Source organism: Ahaetulla prasina, chromosome 3, assembly GCF_028640845.1.
Source record: "Ahaetulla prasina isolate Xishuangbanna chromosome 3, ASM2864084v1, whole genome shotgun sequence".
Lineage (NCBI taxonomy): Eukaryota > Metazoa > Chordata > Lepidosauria > Squamata > Colubridae > Ahaetulla > Ahaetulla prasina.
The window spans coordinates 100,017,403-100,037,638 of record NC_080541.1 but is presented as its reverse complement, the minus strand read 5'-3'; the positions used below and the strand labels follow the sequence as shown (position 1 = coordinate 100,037,638).

At 33.7% G+C, this 20,236-nt stretch overlaps 1 protein-coding gene across 1 annotated transcript in view; it reads right to left on the bottom strand.

Annotated features, from left to right (window-relative positions):
* The window catches only part of CTNND2 (catenin delta 2), a 546,840-nt gene that overhangs the window by 109,892 nt on the left and 416,712 nt on the right, over positions 1-20,236 (bottom strand). The window contains exon 12 of the mRNA XM_058176992.1: positions 12,585-12,768. Coding sequence (XP_058032975.1) covers positions 12,585-12,768 — 184 coding nt within the window. The remainder of the gene's footprint in view (positions 1-12,584; positions 12,769-20,236) is intronic.

The following is a 20,236-nucleotide window of genomic DNA, read 5'->3' as shown; positions in this document are numbered from 1 at the left end:
ATAAAATTTAAAAATACATTAAACAGAATACTAAAGTCAAAAAAAATTAAAAACTTGGTGAAATAAATCTCTAGAATTTCTAAACATGCTGAATTTTAATTCCTGAAATGAATTTCCTATATCTTAAGTATCCTTCTTATCAACTTGTCCTTCTGCATATGATGGAAAAGATAGGGAAGAGAAGGAGAGTTACCTCCTAAAGCAGTGATGGCTAACCTTTTTGCCATCGCGTGCCAAATACGGCAGGAGCTCGGGGGAGGGGGAGGGTTGAACATGTGCCTACACCCATAATTCTATGCGCCCCACCAGAAGTTGGTAAACAGGCTGTTTCTGGCCTCTGGAGGGCCTCCGGGGGTGGGGAAGACTGTTTTCGTCCTCCCCAGACTCCTAGAAAGGCTCTGGAGCCTGGGGAGAGCGAAAAACGGGCTTACCCCCTGGAGGCCCTCCAGAGGCCAGAAACAGTCTGTTTTCCAATTTCCTGTGGGCCCAGAAGGCCCAAAAATCAGCTGGCCAGCACGCACATGCGCAGCGGAGCTGAGCTCGCGTGCCCACCGATATGGCTCCGTGTGCCACCTATGGCACCCATGCCATAGGTTCGTCATCATGGTCCTAAAGCAAAGTGAAGCAACCAAAATATTTTACAAATGAGACTTTTCAAAAAATGGGTTGAGAAGCAGAAAAACCCAAGAAATGAAAAAGAATAGGGCACAGAAAGAACACATCCAGAAATGGCTGAAAAGACTGAATCAAGCAAATTACACACAACATGTAATATTAACTGTTAGAAAATATTTTCCTTAATGCATGTGGGTTTGTATGGAGCACAATACAAAATTGGAAGCACAGTAAGACACTGTGGTGATTATTACAAGAACTTACTTACCTAGTTTTAGCGTTTAAACAACCTCTTGAAATCTTGAACAGATTTCATTTCTTCAGAAAAACTTCCTTATATTTCCATTAAATTAATGTCTAATGTAGAACCTAAGCTACTCAACAACTTTCATTTTGGATCAAAATTAAAAACAAATGTCTCATAGTGATTCTTGGTAGTATATTTAATTTACACATTTAGATTATTTGGTTGAAAATGCCATTGCTGCTTTTGAAGTTTCATATTGATTGGAGATTTTGGAGAATAAAATGAATGTGGGCTTTTAAGCCATTCACCCTTCCTAAAGGAGGTTGACAAAATTGGCATTAGTAATTAACACAACCTCAGAAATATTAACTTTTAGTATTCTTTCCTAGTAAATTAATGGAGGGTTGCTTTAGACAAATTGAAATTTTGAATCTTGGATCTTGAATGAGGTTAATAGCAACAAAAATGTTTCAGTTACATAAAATTTATGCTTAATTGCATTGGCTGCAACTTGCTATTCAATGTGCTACTAAGGAGTTGGAATGTTATTTTAGATCCTTTGATCTACTATTACTGCCGCTATTTGGGCCAATAATGATAGGACTGATAATATGATTCAGGATCAATTACTGTGTTAAAAAGAATAGGGCACAGAAAGAACACATCCAGAAATGGCTGAAAAGACTGAATCAAGCAAATTACACACAACATGTAATTTAAAATAATGTATTATAAAACTAGAAAATATTAACTGTTAGAAAATATTTTCCTTAATGCATGTGGGTTTGTATGGAGCACAATACAAAATTGGAAGCACAGTAAGACACTGTGGTGATTATTACAAGAACTTACTTACCTAGTTTTAGCGTTTAAACAACCTCTTGAAATCTTGAACAGATTTCATTTCTTCAGAAAAACTTCCTTACACTTCCATTAAATTAATGTCTAATGTAGAACCTAAGCTACTCAACAACTTTCATTTTGGATCAAAATTAAAACAGTACAATTGACTGAAGACTGGTATTTTTCTACCTAGGATAGTCATCCTATTCTACTTAATGTGAGGCTAGGCTAGGAAGTCATGCTTGGGCAGTCAAGTGGTCCAAATCAATCTTGATGATCAATGAGATGACAGTTGTCTCAGATAAACTGTTCTTGTAAGTAGTATGATTTATCATCAACACTGACATTTATTGTTACAGATGGCTCTATAATTCTTGGTTTCGAGTCGCCCAACCAGCAGTATTGTGCTTTGCCTATCACTATGAGAACCCTTCCACTTTTCAAGACCCTGATCCTTAACAGTTCTTGATCTATGTAGCAGTGACCATATTGTGAACAGGTATTAGGACTGGCTAGTGCATTCCCAAACCTACATGCTGTGCCTTCAAATATGAACAAATTGTCAAGCTTTGTCAAGTGAAATAGATTCAGTTCTCAAATCTGAGCTTATTTGTAGCTTCCCGAGTAAGAACAAATTAACTTTACTTCCAGAGCAGATATATTTTTCAGCAGTTCTCAGATGATTGCTTGACATAGTGTAAGCCGTCCTGAGTCTTCGGAGAAGGGCAGGATATAAATACAAATACCAAAAAAAAAAAAAATGATCACAAGGAAATAGCCTGATACGGGATATGTATAGCCTGATATGAATGCAGAATCTTGAAGATAGTGATTTTACTTTTTTTTCTGATAGGCATCAATCTTTTTCACGTATTGACTTTATATTAATTACCAATGAATTGTTTCTTAGCGTGAAGAAAACAAAGATATTTCCAAAGTGTTTATCTGACCATAGTCCAGTATGATTGGAATTGAAACAAGAAAAAGGTGGTAGAAAATCGTGGAGAATAAATGAAAATTTGTTTAGATATGAAGATAATGTAAATCAATGTAAAAATCAAATGAAAATTTTTTTTGATGATAATTTGAATAGGGGAACATCGATAGAAATGGTTTGGGACGCAAGTAAGGCTTTTATGAGAGGAATCTTAATATATATGAACAATAAACAGAGAAGTAAACAACAAAAACAGCGTAGGTATTTAGAAGAGGAAATTCAAAAGAAACAATTATTAATACATAATCCACATGATCAAAAACTTAAAAGATGCAATAAAGATATTACAGAGTCAATTTAATATGATAATGGCAGACCAGGTGGCAACAAATATACAGTATGCTAAACATAATACTGTTTGTAATGCAAATAGACCTGGTAGGTGGTTAGCATATATATTAAGGAAAAAACAAAAAGCACGTATTATAGAAAAAATAGAATATAAAGGTAAAGAGAGATTTCAACAGGATAAAATTAAAAAAGCTTTTTTAGAATATTATACAAATTTATATGCTAAAGATACAATCTTGAACATGGATATTGATAAATATTTGAAAGAGTACAAGGCTAAAGGTTTAACCTTAGAACAAAGGGAAGAATTGAATCAGCCTATAACTTCTGAACAAATTATTTTGACAATAAAAAAATTAAAAATGGGAAACCCCCCCCGGTACGGATGGACTTACACCAATCTATTATAAAAATTTACAGAATGAGATAGTAGGTCCACTTAATCAGTTATTTAATCAGATACAATTAGGAGGGGGAATACCCCCATCATGGAGAACTACTTTTATCTCATTGACAACAAAAGAAGAACAGGATTGTTCTAAACCTGGGAATTATAGGCCGATTTCACTTTTGAATAACGATTACAAGATTTTTGCTAAAATAATAGCGAATAGATTAATGTTAGTTTTGCAACAAAGAATTCATACTGATCAATCTGGATTTATAAAGGGGAGACAGATGAGGAATAATATTAGACAGATTGTAAATTTATTGGAATATTTAGAAAAGAAAAATCAGATTTCAGCAGCATTTATTTTTTTGGATGCAGAGAAAGCCTTTGATCGATTGCACTGAGAATTTTTATTTAAATTAATAGACAAACTGCAATTTGGAGATTGTTTTATGAGAATAATTAGGGATATTTATGGAGAGCAAACAGCCCAGATAATAATTAATGGTAGTTTGACAGTAGTTTTTAAGATTGTGAAAAGAACAAGACAGGGGTGTCCTTTATCACCATTGTTGTTTATTTTAACTTTGGAGCCACTATTGGATAAAATAAGAGAGTTAAAGGAGATAGAGGGAATTAAAATTAGACAACACGAGTATAAAGTGAGAGCGTTTGCAGATGATTTGGTGATTATTTTGTCAAATCCTATAAACTCAAGTGTATGTTTGTTGGAAATAATTGGTCAATATGGAAAGGTTTCAGGGTTTAAAGTAAATCAGAATAAAACAAAAGTGATAACAAAAAATATGACTAGACAACAGAAAGAAAAATTAGAGGAAACAACAGGATTTGAAATTGTAAAAAAGGTTAAATATCTAGGGGTTTATATTACTTCATCAAATGTGAAATTGTATAAGAATAACTTTGAGGTGTTTATGCCAAAAAGTTCAGAAGGAAATGCTTAGTTGGAAAAAATTACAATTATCATTATTGGGGAGAATAGCAGCTATTAAAATGAATGTCTTACCTAGATTTTTATTTTTGTTTCAGTTGATACCAATAATTAAGAAAGATAAAAATCTGGAAGAATGGCAGACTGGAATTAATAAATTTATATGGGAAGGTAAAAAAGCGAGAGTTAAAATGAAAATAATTCAAGACATATGGGAAAGAGGAGGTTTAAAAATGCCCAATTTTAAATTATATTATGAAGCAGCTGCTCTTTCGATAATAAGTGATTGGTTTAATTTAATGGAGGAAAGGATTTTGAATATAGAAGGTTATGATTTATTATATGGATGGCATGCATATTTATTGTATGATAAAAAAAGTGGATAGAGCCTTTAAGAACCATGTGTTAAGAATTGCTCTTCTGCGTCTCTAGAAGAAATACTATTACAAGTTGAATTATAAAATTCCTATTTGGGCAAACCCCAGGCATGCAATAGAGAATATAAATATAGAACAGAAACAGGAAATGATTATGTATAAAGAACTTATATATTTTGAGAGAGGTAATTTACAATTAAAATCCTTGCATCAATTAAAAGAAGGGAGAAATTATACTTGGTTCCAATACGGGCAATTACGAGCTAGGTGGAAAGAAGATCAGAAAATTGGTATCATGCAGAATGAAGAAAACTTGGTAAAACAAATTATAAATCAAACCCAGGCGCATATAAAGAGATTGTATAATGTGTTGATAGAAATAGATTCTGAAAGGGATTTAGTAAAGGATTGTATGATAAAATGGGCACAAAATATTCAGGAACCAATATTTTTTGGAAACTTGGGAAAAAATTTGGATTAGAAATGTTAAATTTACGCAAGCACAGAACTTGAGGGAAAATTTTTATAAAATGTTTTATAGGTGGCACTTAGACCCTAAGAAATTATCATGTATGTATCCAGATATGCAAGCGAAATGTTGGAGATGTAATTGTGATGGTGCTACATATTTTCATATCTGGTGGACTTGTAAGAAGATTAAGGCTTTTTGGATAAGGAGCTGGTGGATTATACAAAACGTTTTGAAAAAGAAGATAAAGTTCCTACCGCAATTCTTCTTATTGGGAATTATTACGGACTGTACAGTAATTGAGACTAAGCTGATTTTAAACTTAATAACAGCAGCAAGACTACTGATAGGACAATACTGGAAGAAAAAAGAGTTACCTACAATAGAAGAATGGATATTGAAAGTTGCTAATTTGGCTGAGGTGGCTAAAATCTCAAGCCATTTTGAAAGATACTACACAAGAAAAATATCTAACTGAATGGAAAAAATGGATTGAATATACGCAAAATAGATATCAGATTAAGAGATATCAGATTGCTTTTGAATGATTAGGATGTATTTATTTTTGATTTGTATGAGGGAAGTTAGGATTTGAGAAGAAGGGGAGGATTATAATTTGTGTTAGGGAAAAGTTAGCGAATGATTGTTTTTTGAATTATACCTTGTGTTTGTTCTGGGAAGTCGGGGTGGGGGGGGGGAGGGGGGGTTTGGAGGGAGGGGGGAGGGGATGGAGTGGGGGGAGTGGGGGAAAACGGGGGGTGAAAATTTTTGTAAAAACTTTTTCAATAAAAAAAGAAAATAGCCTGATACCATATAAGTCTACCATCAAAGTAAGAAATAGGTAGAAACTGTTTTTTCTGCCCCCTTGAGTCTTACTATTTTTTCAACATATCCCATAATCTAAGATCTATTGTTTTATTTCATTAACAAAAAGAAATAGATTTCTTCCTCATTCGTAAGACCTATCAATAAGTATGGAATCAATTCTCAGTAAGAATTCATCCCTTTAACAAAAATAAAACTATAATAGTATATGATTGATACAGAATGATATACTGTGTATTTCATTTCATTTAAAATCAAAGTCTAGTAATTTAAGTATCATACATGAATATGCTATGTATCTGTGATATTATAAAATGGTGAATATTAGTCATTTCCTCCAAGATAATGTTTATCTTATCTTAATATAATATAATATAACAACAGAGTTGGAAGGGACCTTGGAGGCCTTTTAGTCCAACCCCCTGCCCAGGCAGGAAACCCTACACCATCTCAGTCAGATGGTTATCCAACATTTTCTTAAAAATTTCCAGTGTTGGAGCATTTACAACTTCTGCAGGCAAGTCGTTCCACTTATTAATTGTTCTAACTGTCAGGAAATTTCTCCTTAGTTCTAAGTTGCTTCTTTCTTTGATCAGTTTCCACCCATTGCTTCTTGTTCCACCTTCAGGTGCTTTGGAGAACAGCCCGACTCCCTCTTCTTTGTGGCAACCCCTGAGATATTGGAACACTGCTATCATGTCTCCCCTAGTCCTTCTTTTTATGTCTTAGTGGAGTCAGAAGCCATCAGCAAACTAATTCATTAAAATAGACCGCTAAATCATATTTCCTGGTATATTTCTAAATATATTTCCAAAATTCTTTTTTTAAACAAATTTGCTTTCCATTTTTCTAATACTGGTTAATGAATTGTTTAAATTTTAAAATAACTATATACATAGTACTGGATAATACTTTCTTTCAAAGTATATATTAGTAATACAAAGTTTGCATTATTTCTTAAAAGAGCAATGTCTAAAACATTGTTTAATAATATTCTTCACTTCATAGTATGAAAAAAAATCCTTATTTGACTGAGATCTTGCTTTATGTAAGATGTTTTATCATTATTTTATATTTTTCTTCACTTTAAACTATTTTAGTATAATTATTTCTCTTTTTAATAATTGTGACACTTTAAATATTCCAACAATGAACAGAAATTAAATAGTTCAACACTTATTTTTATAATATGTATTTTTAAAAAATCCATAGGTTTCACCTAACAAAATATCTTTAGCACTGATGAAGTTATCCATTATCTGTATGCTTTCTGATTCTATATATCTTATTTAAAAAGTTTACTTAAATTTCTTGATAAGTTTTAATCCTTACTTAATCCTTATTGCTATCTATTATACCATTGTTATTTATTGTATCTTTGGAAGAGTCTTTAACCAGTTTGACAATACCTAATATATTAATGTTGTTTTTTTAAAAAAATTGTTTACAATGGAAACATATTTCATGTTACTTCTATCTTAAAATTGAATAGAATAGAATAGAATTTTATTGGCCAAGTGTGATTGGACACACAAGGAATTTGTCTTGGTGCATATGCTCTCAGTGTACATAAAAGAAAAGATACGTTCATCAAGGTACAACATTTACAACACAATTGATGAAAACCAACACAATTGGTTTAAAGTTTTATATCTGTTTAGTGGATTCCTGCAATGACAATACTAGAATAGATCTTAAAAGACATATTTTCTGGCAGTCATACATTTTCTGACATGTAAACTGTAGGTAAGACTGCTAATTATTCAACTATTTGATTGCCCTCTTTCAAATAATATTGAATAACATAATATTTCATAATGTTAATACCTATGCCTGCCATTTTGCATATCCTCAAAATTGCTCAAATGAACAATTTCTCTCCTATTCAAATAGCAGCTGTTCATTAATGCAGTTTAGGATTGAAGTGACAGCAAAAAAGCAACCAGCTCTTATATACAGTATAACTGTTCCAAGTCCTGCAAATCCTAAAGTAAATACTTAAAAGAGTTAAATGTATACTAAAGCAAAATTATTTGGTTATGGCCCTTAGGCAGATTTCTAACAGATCAGGGAAGTTTTGTAGATAAAGGCTGACGTCACCTCGATTGCTAGGAATATTCAGCATACCATTGAAATTTAAAATGAAAAACAAAATACATTTTAAGCCCAGGTTTTATAGTAATGGCATATGATTTTTACAGACATGCCACAATTTAAATAAAATCACATTTTTCTCCAGACTACTGCAAAAGAACCAAAAACATCATCTAAAATGACAACTAAGCTAAAAATATCTAGTACAGTATTATTCAGAACATTGTTTATTTCAAAACAAAAGCAATCATGTAAGATTGTTACAGGGTAGAATTTTTACATGGTCTGTAATTGTTTCTATGGTCAACATATTTGACAAATAAAATAAAAAAATATATACAGCCCATCCAGTCCTTTGCAGCAGAAATATGGTAAGATACAGTAGTCATACCCTCCCCCTACTATACTTTTCAATCATTTCAGAATATTGCCTCCATAGCTAACAGTGGGGCATTAAAGGATGCACAGAATTGCACCTTTTAGTTATTATGCAAAATAGACATTCAAAACTGTATGTTTTGGCATTCATTATACAATATGTATACATGTAGAGTTGCAGGGATCCTCTTGAGTTGTTTTTTTTTTTATTTGCAGATATTTCACTACCTCCCTTGAAAACACTGTCAGTGCTTTAAACTTGAAGAACCAAGGTTTATTGATTAATTGTGGGTTTATAGTGCCTCCTACTAGCCCTATATGTAATTGGACAGGTTGTGGTGTTGTATGTTATGTAATATGTGATTGCCATGTCATTATCTGGTTATGCTGATCCAATACTATTTTATTCAGATGTTGGTTATTAGATATGTGATATAGAGCAGGGATCCCAGAGAAACCGGGCTGCACAAGTGGCTGGCAAGCAAACATCTGCAGCTCCACCTGCGCAAGCAGCGGGCAAGTGCACATGCATGCAAAGCTCCATTTGTATGAGTGGTATGTATGTGCACCCGCCGCTTAAGCAGAACCATCCCCTCTCCACCCTTGCGGTTGCCACAGGTCCGCAAAGCCAGAATGGTTGGGACCACTGATATGGAGGGAATGTTGTGATCAGTGCTGTTTTCTTCTTTATTATGCAACTATTAACCAAATGTCAGATAAGCAAAATAAGGCATTATTTCTGTATAATGGAAGCCAAGTAACAACATCTTAATCTGCAGAAAATATTAACATCCAATATTATAGGCCCCCTAACCACATACCGGGCAGGCGGTATTCCATAATTTACCAACAGACCTTAGTTCTCCATGAACAATCCAAAACTCCAATCCTGAATGACATATATTCTCCACCATAGCAGCACTTACATGTTGCAACAAAATTTACATTTATAGAAAAAAACTCCCTATAGTCTTTTAGAATGGATCCCTATATTTTAAAATATATAGATTTATATAGTATATATGGTATATTTAAATTTGGTTCTCCAATCAAATAATATTTTTTTTTAGTCAAGGCTACTAGTTTTATTTTTACTCCTACTCATTTTTATATCTAGGCCAGTCTTTTTTCAACACCAGTGTTCTTTCATTAAAACATATATTAAGTCCATTCAATCATTAATTATAACAGTACTATGGGGTTGGATTGGCTCACATCAATCACTGATATTTTTTTTAAAAAAAAGGAAGACAGAGATAATGGCATATTTTGCGATGATTACCTTTATTTTATAATTATTCTACAGTTCATATTTCATTATAACTTGATATATTCTAATTAAATTACTTCTAGATATTGATTGAAGCAATTATTCATATAAAACTGCTACTATCTTAACTAGGAGATGGGAATCATACTATAACCACTACTTTAAAATACAATAGCTTTAAAGGAAAAAAGTTCTCAAATGGGAAAGTTGGTAAAGAGCCTTGACTTCTGAAAACACCCAGGGAAAACCTTTAAAAATACTGATAAGGAACTTTGAAGAGAATCTGTTTCCTTTTTATTTTTTCCAACCCAATGAAATATCATAAGAAAAAAGATACGGCGGTTCAAGATTTTGCCTCTCTGTCAGTTAGTTGAATAAATCTCCAAAACCTGAACAGAATGAGACCAAATTTTGTATGGTGGGGGGAAAAAAAATGAAAAACAGAGATTGGATCTAAAAATGAAGTGGATCCAGCTTGGGTCTGCAGAGTTTAAAATTTTCCCACTGCATCCTTATGAGAAAGGCAGTTGGGCACTGAATCAGTGTCCCCTAATCTAAGCCCACCCCAGTCACGAGAGCTTAAGCAAAGCTATTTTTAAGGGGTTGCAAAAAGTGCTAGAAACCTTGCGAAACATGCTTTCCTCTTCCTTTTGTTTTAAGTATCCTAGAAAGCCTCTGCATCAGATGTTCCAGTTCTCAGAAATTGCACATCATTAAGACCACTTTCTCCAGAAATAGAGCAAAAAATAAATAAAAATGCTAATGGAGATGTCAGTGAATTGCTCAAGCTCAAAGATAAATGGTTCATTATCCAGGCTTTTTGAAGATCATTTTAAAGAAGCCACCAAATAACTCTTACCTCCCTCACAATTTCACTTCTACAAAGCAAAATAGGAAAAGTTCTAGATAATTTATTATTGCTACATAAATTTGCATTATTTCCAGCAACAATTGCTGAATTGCAATGTAAACCTGGAGAGCCCAAAATCATGCAGTGAGCATGAATACACATACATAGAGTGGAGATACGGTATAATTTAACAAAAGGTTTGCTTATCAAGTCACTGTTAGCTAACCTAAAGGCAGTTGGTGTTTGATAAACTATATAGAAGCTACAATTCAAATCAATTTAAATTTTATGCCACCAAGTCTTACTGAGCAACGTCTGTGGAATATCTGTAAGAATATTACAGGTACAGTCTTTTAAGGACAACAGCCTAAAGCCATAATGTAAAGTGCTCCATTAAATGGTTTAGCAGTGTTTTTGCTAGCAAGGTTTTTTGAAAAATGGCATGCTTGCACATCACAAATTGCTAACCAGTTCTCTACAGACATTATACAAATGTTTCAGAATTTCAGAAATTGTTTGTCATGCAGAGTAAGATTGTTATTCTGTGAACAATAAGCAAACAAATCAAGTTGTACATTGCTATTCCACAGGCTTTTTGGATTGCACCCTAAATCTCCAAAGCAATATATTTTGTTTTTCACTTTGTTGTATGCCACCCATAGTCACTTGATTGTAAGATGGGCAATTGTATAAATGTGATGAATAAATAAATACGTTTAAAAAGTACATGCCTCTAAGTTTATAACATTTATTACAGTGTTAATATTTTTATAGCAGTAACCAAAAACATGATCCTACATTCACTACCTTGCTACAGTCAAATGGTAAAAACAAACATGACCACTGATTTATCTCATCAGCTTAGTTTAATATCAGCTTAGTTTAATATTGTCACTTCTTCTCTAACCTTTTTACAAAAAATAATGAAATTCTGAATAGTAATACATACATACATACATAACATGATACATTCCCTTTCAGGGTAAGCAATTTTATGCAGAGTGCAGAAAGGGAGGAAAGCATGAGATAGGAAAGGAAAAGGAAATATATCTAAACCTACTTTATAGCAACAACAACTACCATACCTCTTGATACCTCACAGGACTGATACTGTGATGGAGAGAATATGATACAGTATATCATACAGTACAGTATTTGATCTTCTGTAGGGGAAGGTGGGATACAGATAACAAGTAAATGCTATAAACTATTCTGAAAAAAAAACTTTGAAGGCCATTTCACTTGTTTATGACACATACAAAGAAATAAATAATTTGACCAACATGATATAGATAACCCTGCAGTTTAGATCAGTAAAGGCTTTTGATCAATTTGATTCTTCATATATCTTTAGAACCCCAGGCAGACAGCAGAAAATAAGGATTATGAAATCCCTGATAGCTGATCAGCAGTTTTTATATCTTACAAGTTATATATGCCTAATGCAGAAGACTGGTCAGAATACAAGTGATTCTTGCTTAATAATGCTGATTCAGTGACTGTTCAAATTTACAATGGTTCTGAACATGTTGTTCTTATGCCTACCGCTTGTATTTAACAGTCACAGTATCCCCATAGTCATGTGACTGTAATCCAGGCTCACTTGGCTTCCTTCCTTGCTAGCTGTCTGCAACAAAAGTCAATGGGGAAGCTAGAAGGAAGTAGCACATGGCAACCAGTAGCACATGGCAGCTAGAAGTGCCAGAATTTCCATCACTAAGCAGTGTGGTCATGTGATATTGCACTTTACAACTGTGTTGTTTAGCAATGAAAATTCTATTCCCAATTACCATCATTAAGTAAGGACTACCTATATATATTAACTGTCCCTATCTCCCCTGGGAGAATTTTTTTAAATAAAAATATCATACTATAAAAACATATCATTGTGTTTCTTATGCTGCCTAAAGAATGATTTTAAATTCTATGGCATTAAGAAAGTAGAAAGAAAGCAAATGTCAAGCAGTTTAGCTATCAGAGCTCACCTTAGGCACCCAGTGGCATTGCGCAGCACCTGTGATGAATGAAGTTGAATTTTGTGGTCATCCTGAAGGGGGGAATTTTCCCATCCAGAATGAGGAATGATCACTGCATTGGTCAACACTGCTAGAGCATCCTGGATAATTGGCATTTTCAGTGCATCACAAGAAGATAAATTCCAGAGAACCCCTAAGGAAGGAAGCAAAGAATTGACGTTTCTTCTAAAATCAAATGAAGTGATACTGCACAAAACCAACACTACCTGAACATTCATATTTGAGTCTCCAAATGTTCACTGTTTTCTACAGAAACTAGGGCATCATATAATAGCACACAAATATATACATACAGTATCACCATCATCATCAAGGTTCAGTTATTTAACTCATTCCATTATTTCATATCCTGTATTCCCATCTGATCTCCTAACTAGGCTGTATCAAACTGGGACTTCACACGTTTTTTTTTGTTTTTTTTTTACATTTATATCCCGCCCTTCTCCGAAGACTCAGGGCGGCTTACAGTGTATAAGGCAATAGTCTCATTCTATTTGTATATTTACAAAGTCAACTTATTGCCCCCCCAACAATCTGGGTCCTCATTTTACCTACCTTATAAAGGATGGAAGGCTGAGTCAACCTCGGGCCGGGCTTGAACCTGCAGTAATTGCAGGCTACTGTGTTCTAATAACAGGCTAATAACAGCCTGAGCTATTACGGCCCGATCTTGTAGGTCTCCACAAGAATGTTACAACATGTCCTCAAACTTCACTCTGGGATCATTGCTCAATACAAGTGTCACAACTGTCTGAAATGGTATAACTTTCTGGCTTCCCAATCTCAGATGATAAATCTGAGGAGACATGATGGCTCACAGCCTTCTTGAGTTTTCTAGATCTCATCTTGTTCATAAGACTACAGAAATGCATTTATAATAGTAGACTCTTAGAATAGTGCCACTTGCCTACATTGAGATCAATTTTGAAAAATCTGTTAACTCTGTATTTGCCATCCTCATTTGTAGCAAAAATTATGATTTTTATTTTAATTTATTTGCTGTAGTCTATAAGCTCAATAACTATGAAAGATGGCTTACAATTTAAAAAAATTACAATTTCTCATCATCACATGAAAAACAGAATGGTAAAAAGAAAAATTATACTGCCCAGAGTCCCTCTTTGAGGGAGATGAAATATGAAATATAAATAAATAAAGGCAAATTAATTAAGGAAATATTTAATGAATATATGCCATTCTTAAAACATGAATACATAAATCAGGAAAGAATTTAATGTACATCCTTTAAATAAAGCTATTTATCCCCTAATTTAAATAAAACTGTTTAGCTGCTACTGTTGGGAAATATTACAGATTCATGTTTCATTTCAATAAAAATATGCAATGCATTGATTGAGACTATTAGTGTATGATAGTCCGCACTATTGGACAGGGACTAGAAATGACAAGTCATTGTTTCAGTAGGAGAATTCTTCCAGTGAATTATAAAGATGGCAGAGACTGAATTTGAAGTCTTGCCAAAGAATTGCTTTTTCATATCTTGTTATTTTGGGATCAACAGGACATCTTCCATATTAGGACCTTTATTTTTATACCTTGTATACCAATAGGTTGATTTAGTCAATCCCCTATGTTATTTTTGAATACATCTCAATATTATTCCTGAACTAGTTAAATGATTTCCACATCCATAGTAAAAAACAATTTTTATACTGTTTGGATTGATGGACTGGATGAGGTAAAAATCTCACCCATCACCCATTTTCTTTTGTTGTGTTGGCTCCAAACAATGGAAATCTGACACAAACTTACCTAATCATGTTGATGTTTATATGTAATGGACACATGAATTATATGGACAATTCATGTATTAATACCATCTGAGCTCATTTGCTGGAATGAATACATCCCACAAAGATGAGATGGAACTTGTGGTCCTCTGGATCTTGTTGAGGGGGGAGGGAAAGTCCAGCACACTCGGACAGCATAATAGATAGGAGTTTCCCACCCCATTCATACTTACAAAAAAGTATTTTCAGTCTGTCTAGGCACTTATGCTACATGAATAACTGGTATAAAATGCTATAATAAATGTTGCAATAAAAATTACATATCCATGACTACACACTTCAATAACTGAAGCTAATGTCAATAATACTTTTGCAGAAATTTAGTACATTGATTAAACATATACACGAGACATGTTCTACCCATTCAAAATTTTTCAAGCAAGTCTGAATACTATCTTATTCTACATGTCAAAATACTTTACACAAAACTACTTAGTAAAATAAATTGATGAAAGTATCGCATTATCTTTAACAATACAAATTTCCTCTGAAAATGTGATACTTTCTATATTTATTTTCTCTTGTGAACATTCTGGCATCCAGAAATCTCAACTGTACAGTTTCCTAAAAAAAGCCATACCTTTTCAAGCGTTTGTAATTGAAATGGGAAAAAAACCAGTAGGGAAGAACTAACTGCCTGGCTGGCGCTAGGATTTGTTTTCTAGCCAGCCTTCTGCCAATTTTTCCACACTGTCTGAACAAATTGCTTGGAGAAAATTGGCCAGGGGATTGGTTCAGTGTTGGAAGTGAGAGAAGCACTACAGATCATTGGTTAAGCACAAATAATGTGCTCATCAGTTTTAATCAGTCACGAGCCCACGACTCATTTTGGACTGTAATTCACATCACTGCCAGTCTGTATGAGACAATGAAAGGGAACTATTCTTGAACGTATTCACAGATGCCTATTTACTAGCAGGTTGTGAATTAATCTGATAAAGAAGGTAATATTTTTTTAGGAATGGATAGAAAATTGGCCAACATGAGGGAGAACTAGTTTCACATTTTCCCCGCAAGATGTCTTTTACAGCTAAGAATGTTTCACTGAGAAAATGCTGAAAAATAATGTTGTGCTGATATGTTTATTTATAGTAAAGAGAAGAGGCTCCTTCTTCATCTCTCTTTTACATGCGCACACAGGTGGCATTAACTGCCATGTTCTCTCTTTAATTCATTAATAAATCATAGATAAAAGGCATACTGAGAAGCATAAATCCCCTTTGTTATTTATGTTCCTTAGTGCCTACTTTTCCCTTGCAGCAAAGTAGTGCGACTGAATGCTTTCTATAACATTAAAATTCCACATGCATAGAAGAGAGAGAGGGAGAGAGGGAGGGAGGGAGAGAGAGAGAGAGAGAGAGAGAGAGAAAGTTTGCATTGAATGCTTAAGAGTAGTGGAGAATTTTCTTAAGTTGCTGCTTTCATAGTCTTCCCTTTGAAATTGCACTGTCCAAGACTATTTGCTTTGCTATTGCTGAGAGCTAGGTTCTACTTTGCTACAGAATAGAATAGAATTTATTGGCCAAGTGTGATTGGACACACAAGGAATTTGTCTTGGTGCATATGCTCTCAGTGTACATAAAAGAAAAGATACATAAAGAAAAGATACAGGTTTCAAGTATTAGAGAACAAGAGACAGAAAAAGAGTGCAAAGGCTCAGCTGATTGAAAACAGTCTCCACCATATCCATGAATCACCCCCTAATCTGTATTCTTTTCTCTTTCACAGGTGCTAGGATTCTCCTGTCTGAGAACTAAAAGTTGTGTAATTTTTCTGCAGAGGCTAAGATGACGATTCTGAAGCTAATTCACTTTGTGCTGGGTAGTTCCTTCCAGCCCCCAGGCAAATCCACACATCTTCTCATCCACACATGAGACCTAGGTCCTTTTTGTGGGACCCCCTTTCTGTTGGATTTCTTATCTCTTGGCCAATTGCACAGCCCACTTGTGGCTACAAGAAGATAGAAACTCCAGTTTTTCTGCAATCACATTTTTAAAATAAGTTGGCCAACTTTAACAAGCCTTGAAACTAACCAATCAATGGCTTACTTAAAATAATTGTAAGAATTTGACTCTTGTAATTGGTAACTTGCCTATGAGGGAATTCCTTTCCTAGATAGACAGAGAAGAGGTAGATCCACACCTTCTGTCTTCATAGGATAGCTTATAGCCTCTGCCTCTCCTCTCTTATTCCTCACAGCTGAACCTCTTTCTTAATCTCCTACACTTACACCCTAGTTATTCAGTGGTCACATCTCAGCTACGGAAATTTTGACAACTACTAGATAATAGATATAAAGTTTTTGCTGCTGTTGCTGCAGTCAAACAAGCCACCTATAAAATACAAAACCTTTACTAATCCATCCCTCTTTATTTCAAACATTTGAAAATATAATTGATGGGACTTTTGTAGTATGTGTGGTTGGAAAGTCATTGGGCTGATCTTTGCTTTCTCTCCTCACATTACACCTTTAAGTTCCTATGCTAAAACATTAAATTCCAGCTCATCATCAAAATTAATTCACTGGATTGTATCTTTGCTGGACAAATATGACAACTACTAGATAGCAGTGAAAACGTGTTTTTTTTTTTGCTGCCCTCTAGAAGTTGATAGGGAATCCACAGTTTCAAGAATAATTAGTTCAATCAATTGATGGCAGAATGGGAAAGGAGAAAATGAAAAAGAATCCTGGCAGCACATGGAGCATTATGCATGCCAGATGGGTAGATCTGCACAAAACTATTTTGGCAAGGCTGGAATTTCCAGTGAAGAAAAGATCAATCTTGGCCCTTAGAATGCTCTGTGAAATGCAGTACAGCCATTTCTGGGTGTGTAAGGGTACACCTTGTGGGATAGTAAGAATTAACAATCACAGGTGGTATTCAGTCAGTTTGCACTGGTTCGGGTGAACTGGTAGCAACAAAATGTGAAACCCACCGCTGATTAGGATGACATGATTGACTACCAGCTCTGGAGGAGAGGTGGGCCTGACAAAGCTGTTGTGTGGATGTGACTTTTCTCTGAGCTTTTTGAACAGGGAGATGTAATGTATTCTTTGGCATGAGGAAATGTAATGTATTCTTTGGCATGAGGACTTCAAGCAAAAAAAATGAGCTTAACTGATTCTCCAGCACTTATATACAATTCCCTAGTTGTATATGGAGTAAAGTATGAAGAATTAGATGAGTAATGTACTACTTAGCATGTAAGCAATTTAGTATTATATTCATAAAATATTCTACAATCTCATTAATAAATTTTAAATATATAGATTTTTAGCATTGTACTATTTGTTTTTATAGTGTTTAGTAGTCCAAAACATTTTATTTATTTTTATTGATCTTTTAGAAAATGTTTATATATTTTGTCTGAGCACTGTAACTTCTTACAAAATTTGCATAAAACACTAGTCAATGACCATAATAAAGATGCTACTACTAAATACCACTGAGGCACAGAGAAAAGTACTTTACTTTTAATTATATTAACAACCAATAGCTAATTAATATGTTTAGTACATTATTTTACTTCACCAAGGTATTTTAGCACAAAGTACCTTGATGAAGGTATCTTTTCTTTTATGTACACTGAGAGCGTATGCACCAAGACAAATTCCTTGTGTGTCCAATCACACTTGGCCAATAAAAATTCTATTCTATTCTATTCTATTCTATTCTATTCTATTCTATTCTATTCTATTCTATTCTATTCTATTCTATTCTACTCTACCCTACCCTACCCTACCCTACCCTACTCTATTCTATTCCTTTCTATTTTTAATTCTTGGGAAAATGGACAATTAAATTAGAGTAGAATTATTTACTAAAACTTATAGTGTAAATATTTTAAAAAGTTTCAACCAAAATAATAAATGAAGTGTAAACAGCAGAGTTGGTAATAAATATATATTTCTTTATAATTAGCATAATCTGGAGAAATATTTATTGGCAAATGTGATTTTAAGAATTGTAGAATTTCTTTACTAAATTCTCAACCATGTATTGAAACAGATTTAAAGAGAATCTTATACCAAAAACAACTGCAGAGGACCAATTAAAATCCTCAATCTTCTTCCTGTACATTTTTAGAGCACTTACAAGGGAGCCTATTGATTCTGAACCAATATTTTGATAATATTGAAGAGATTCCTTTGATTTTAAATGCATATACAGCATTCTTTAAATATTGTTAATATTATTGAATGATAAGATCTAAAAATACAATAAATGATTTTAGTTTCCTCGTTTGTATTTAACTGTGGCCATTTTTGTCTGATTTACAACAAATCATACCTCAAGCTCATACCACGGAGGATGGCATAATGGAATTATTTCACATTTATTGTTCTTGCTTTTCTGGGATTTGGCAGTACAGACTTTGGGATTTATATGCCAAATTAAGAGGGAACGTATCTGTGAAGCAGATAGGTGCTGGTATAGAAAGTACTGCAAACAGTTGTGCCAAGACAGGAAGGTAAACCAGGGTGTATAAAACCAAGGTAACTTTTGTGAAAGGAGATCATCTCACTGGCTTATTTCTTTGGGGTTACCAAACTCACAGTGGATGTGGGCAAACTGGATTGCAATTTGATTTCTATAATTTTGTAATCAAGATGAGTGGCAAATTTAGGACTTTCATTTCTGTTTCTACCCTTTTATCCTGTGGTACTGAGATTATTCAAACTTTAATTACTTTTTCCAAGCAGAATAAAAAAAAGGTAGAAACCAGCTGGCTACAAGTTGGTCAAAAAGTTTTAATTCCAAAGTCTCAGGTGTGCATTCAGTCAGTTCTAATTATTTTACACTTAATAGTCTTCATGCCCATTTATGTTAACTTGAGGAAAATGTATTGATGACATAATTGCTGAAAGGCATTTAGATTGGCAAAAAGAGAGAACTTTAGAATCTGGCCAAGAAATTGATCATTTGAAATCTGAATTTTATATTTTGTGTGACATGCATAAAATAGGAAATGTGTTGTAGTAAACTGTAATAACAATAGCAGTTATCATTCCCAACCTCTAGCCCCAATAGGGAAGGGTTGACATCCAAATCTTTGAATTAAAAAGACTCATGTATTTTCCAAATCTGTTCTTCAGACTAAATGGTTTATTTTGAATATAGCACTTCTGGGGGAAGGAGTGGTCGGAATTAATATAAATTATTATGCAAAAATAATTTTACAATGGAAAAGAAAATAAATATCTAAAATGGAAGAAAATGTGAAATCAGGACATTTATATTGAATTTTACCAAAACCAAATAGTCAGTGAAATCTTGTTTTTGAACATTTTAAACAATTATGCAACACACAGGAAAAATATGTAAATTTTATTGCATCATTTCTGTAAACTTCTTTTCCATTCTTTTTTAATCTGACTACTGAAATCACAAGAAAAGCACTTTTCTCCATCTAAACCTCTATTCAGATATTTTAATCACTTACCACATTTTTGCTTTATGATGAATGCCATTCCATTGCCTCAAGTTCATTATCAAAGATCCCATATGTCAGCTTCCTTATACTTCCTCCAGTTATAAACTTGCAATCAAAGTGACTTTAAAAGTTCTCCCTTGACCCTTACTGATGTTTTACTAGTGCTATTTATGAAATAATACTTGCATAACCAGGCATTCTGTCAGGAAAACGTACATATGCATAAAATGTTTTAAATCTAATGTTCCCAATTTGAAAAAGTTGAGTTAGAGACAGTTTTAAGTGTGAATCAGGTTCTCCAAGCCAGAATGGCTTCTTTTGCTTCAAACTTAAAACCCAGTGATTATAATTCAG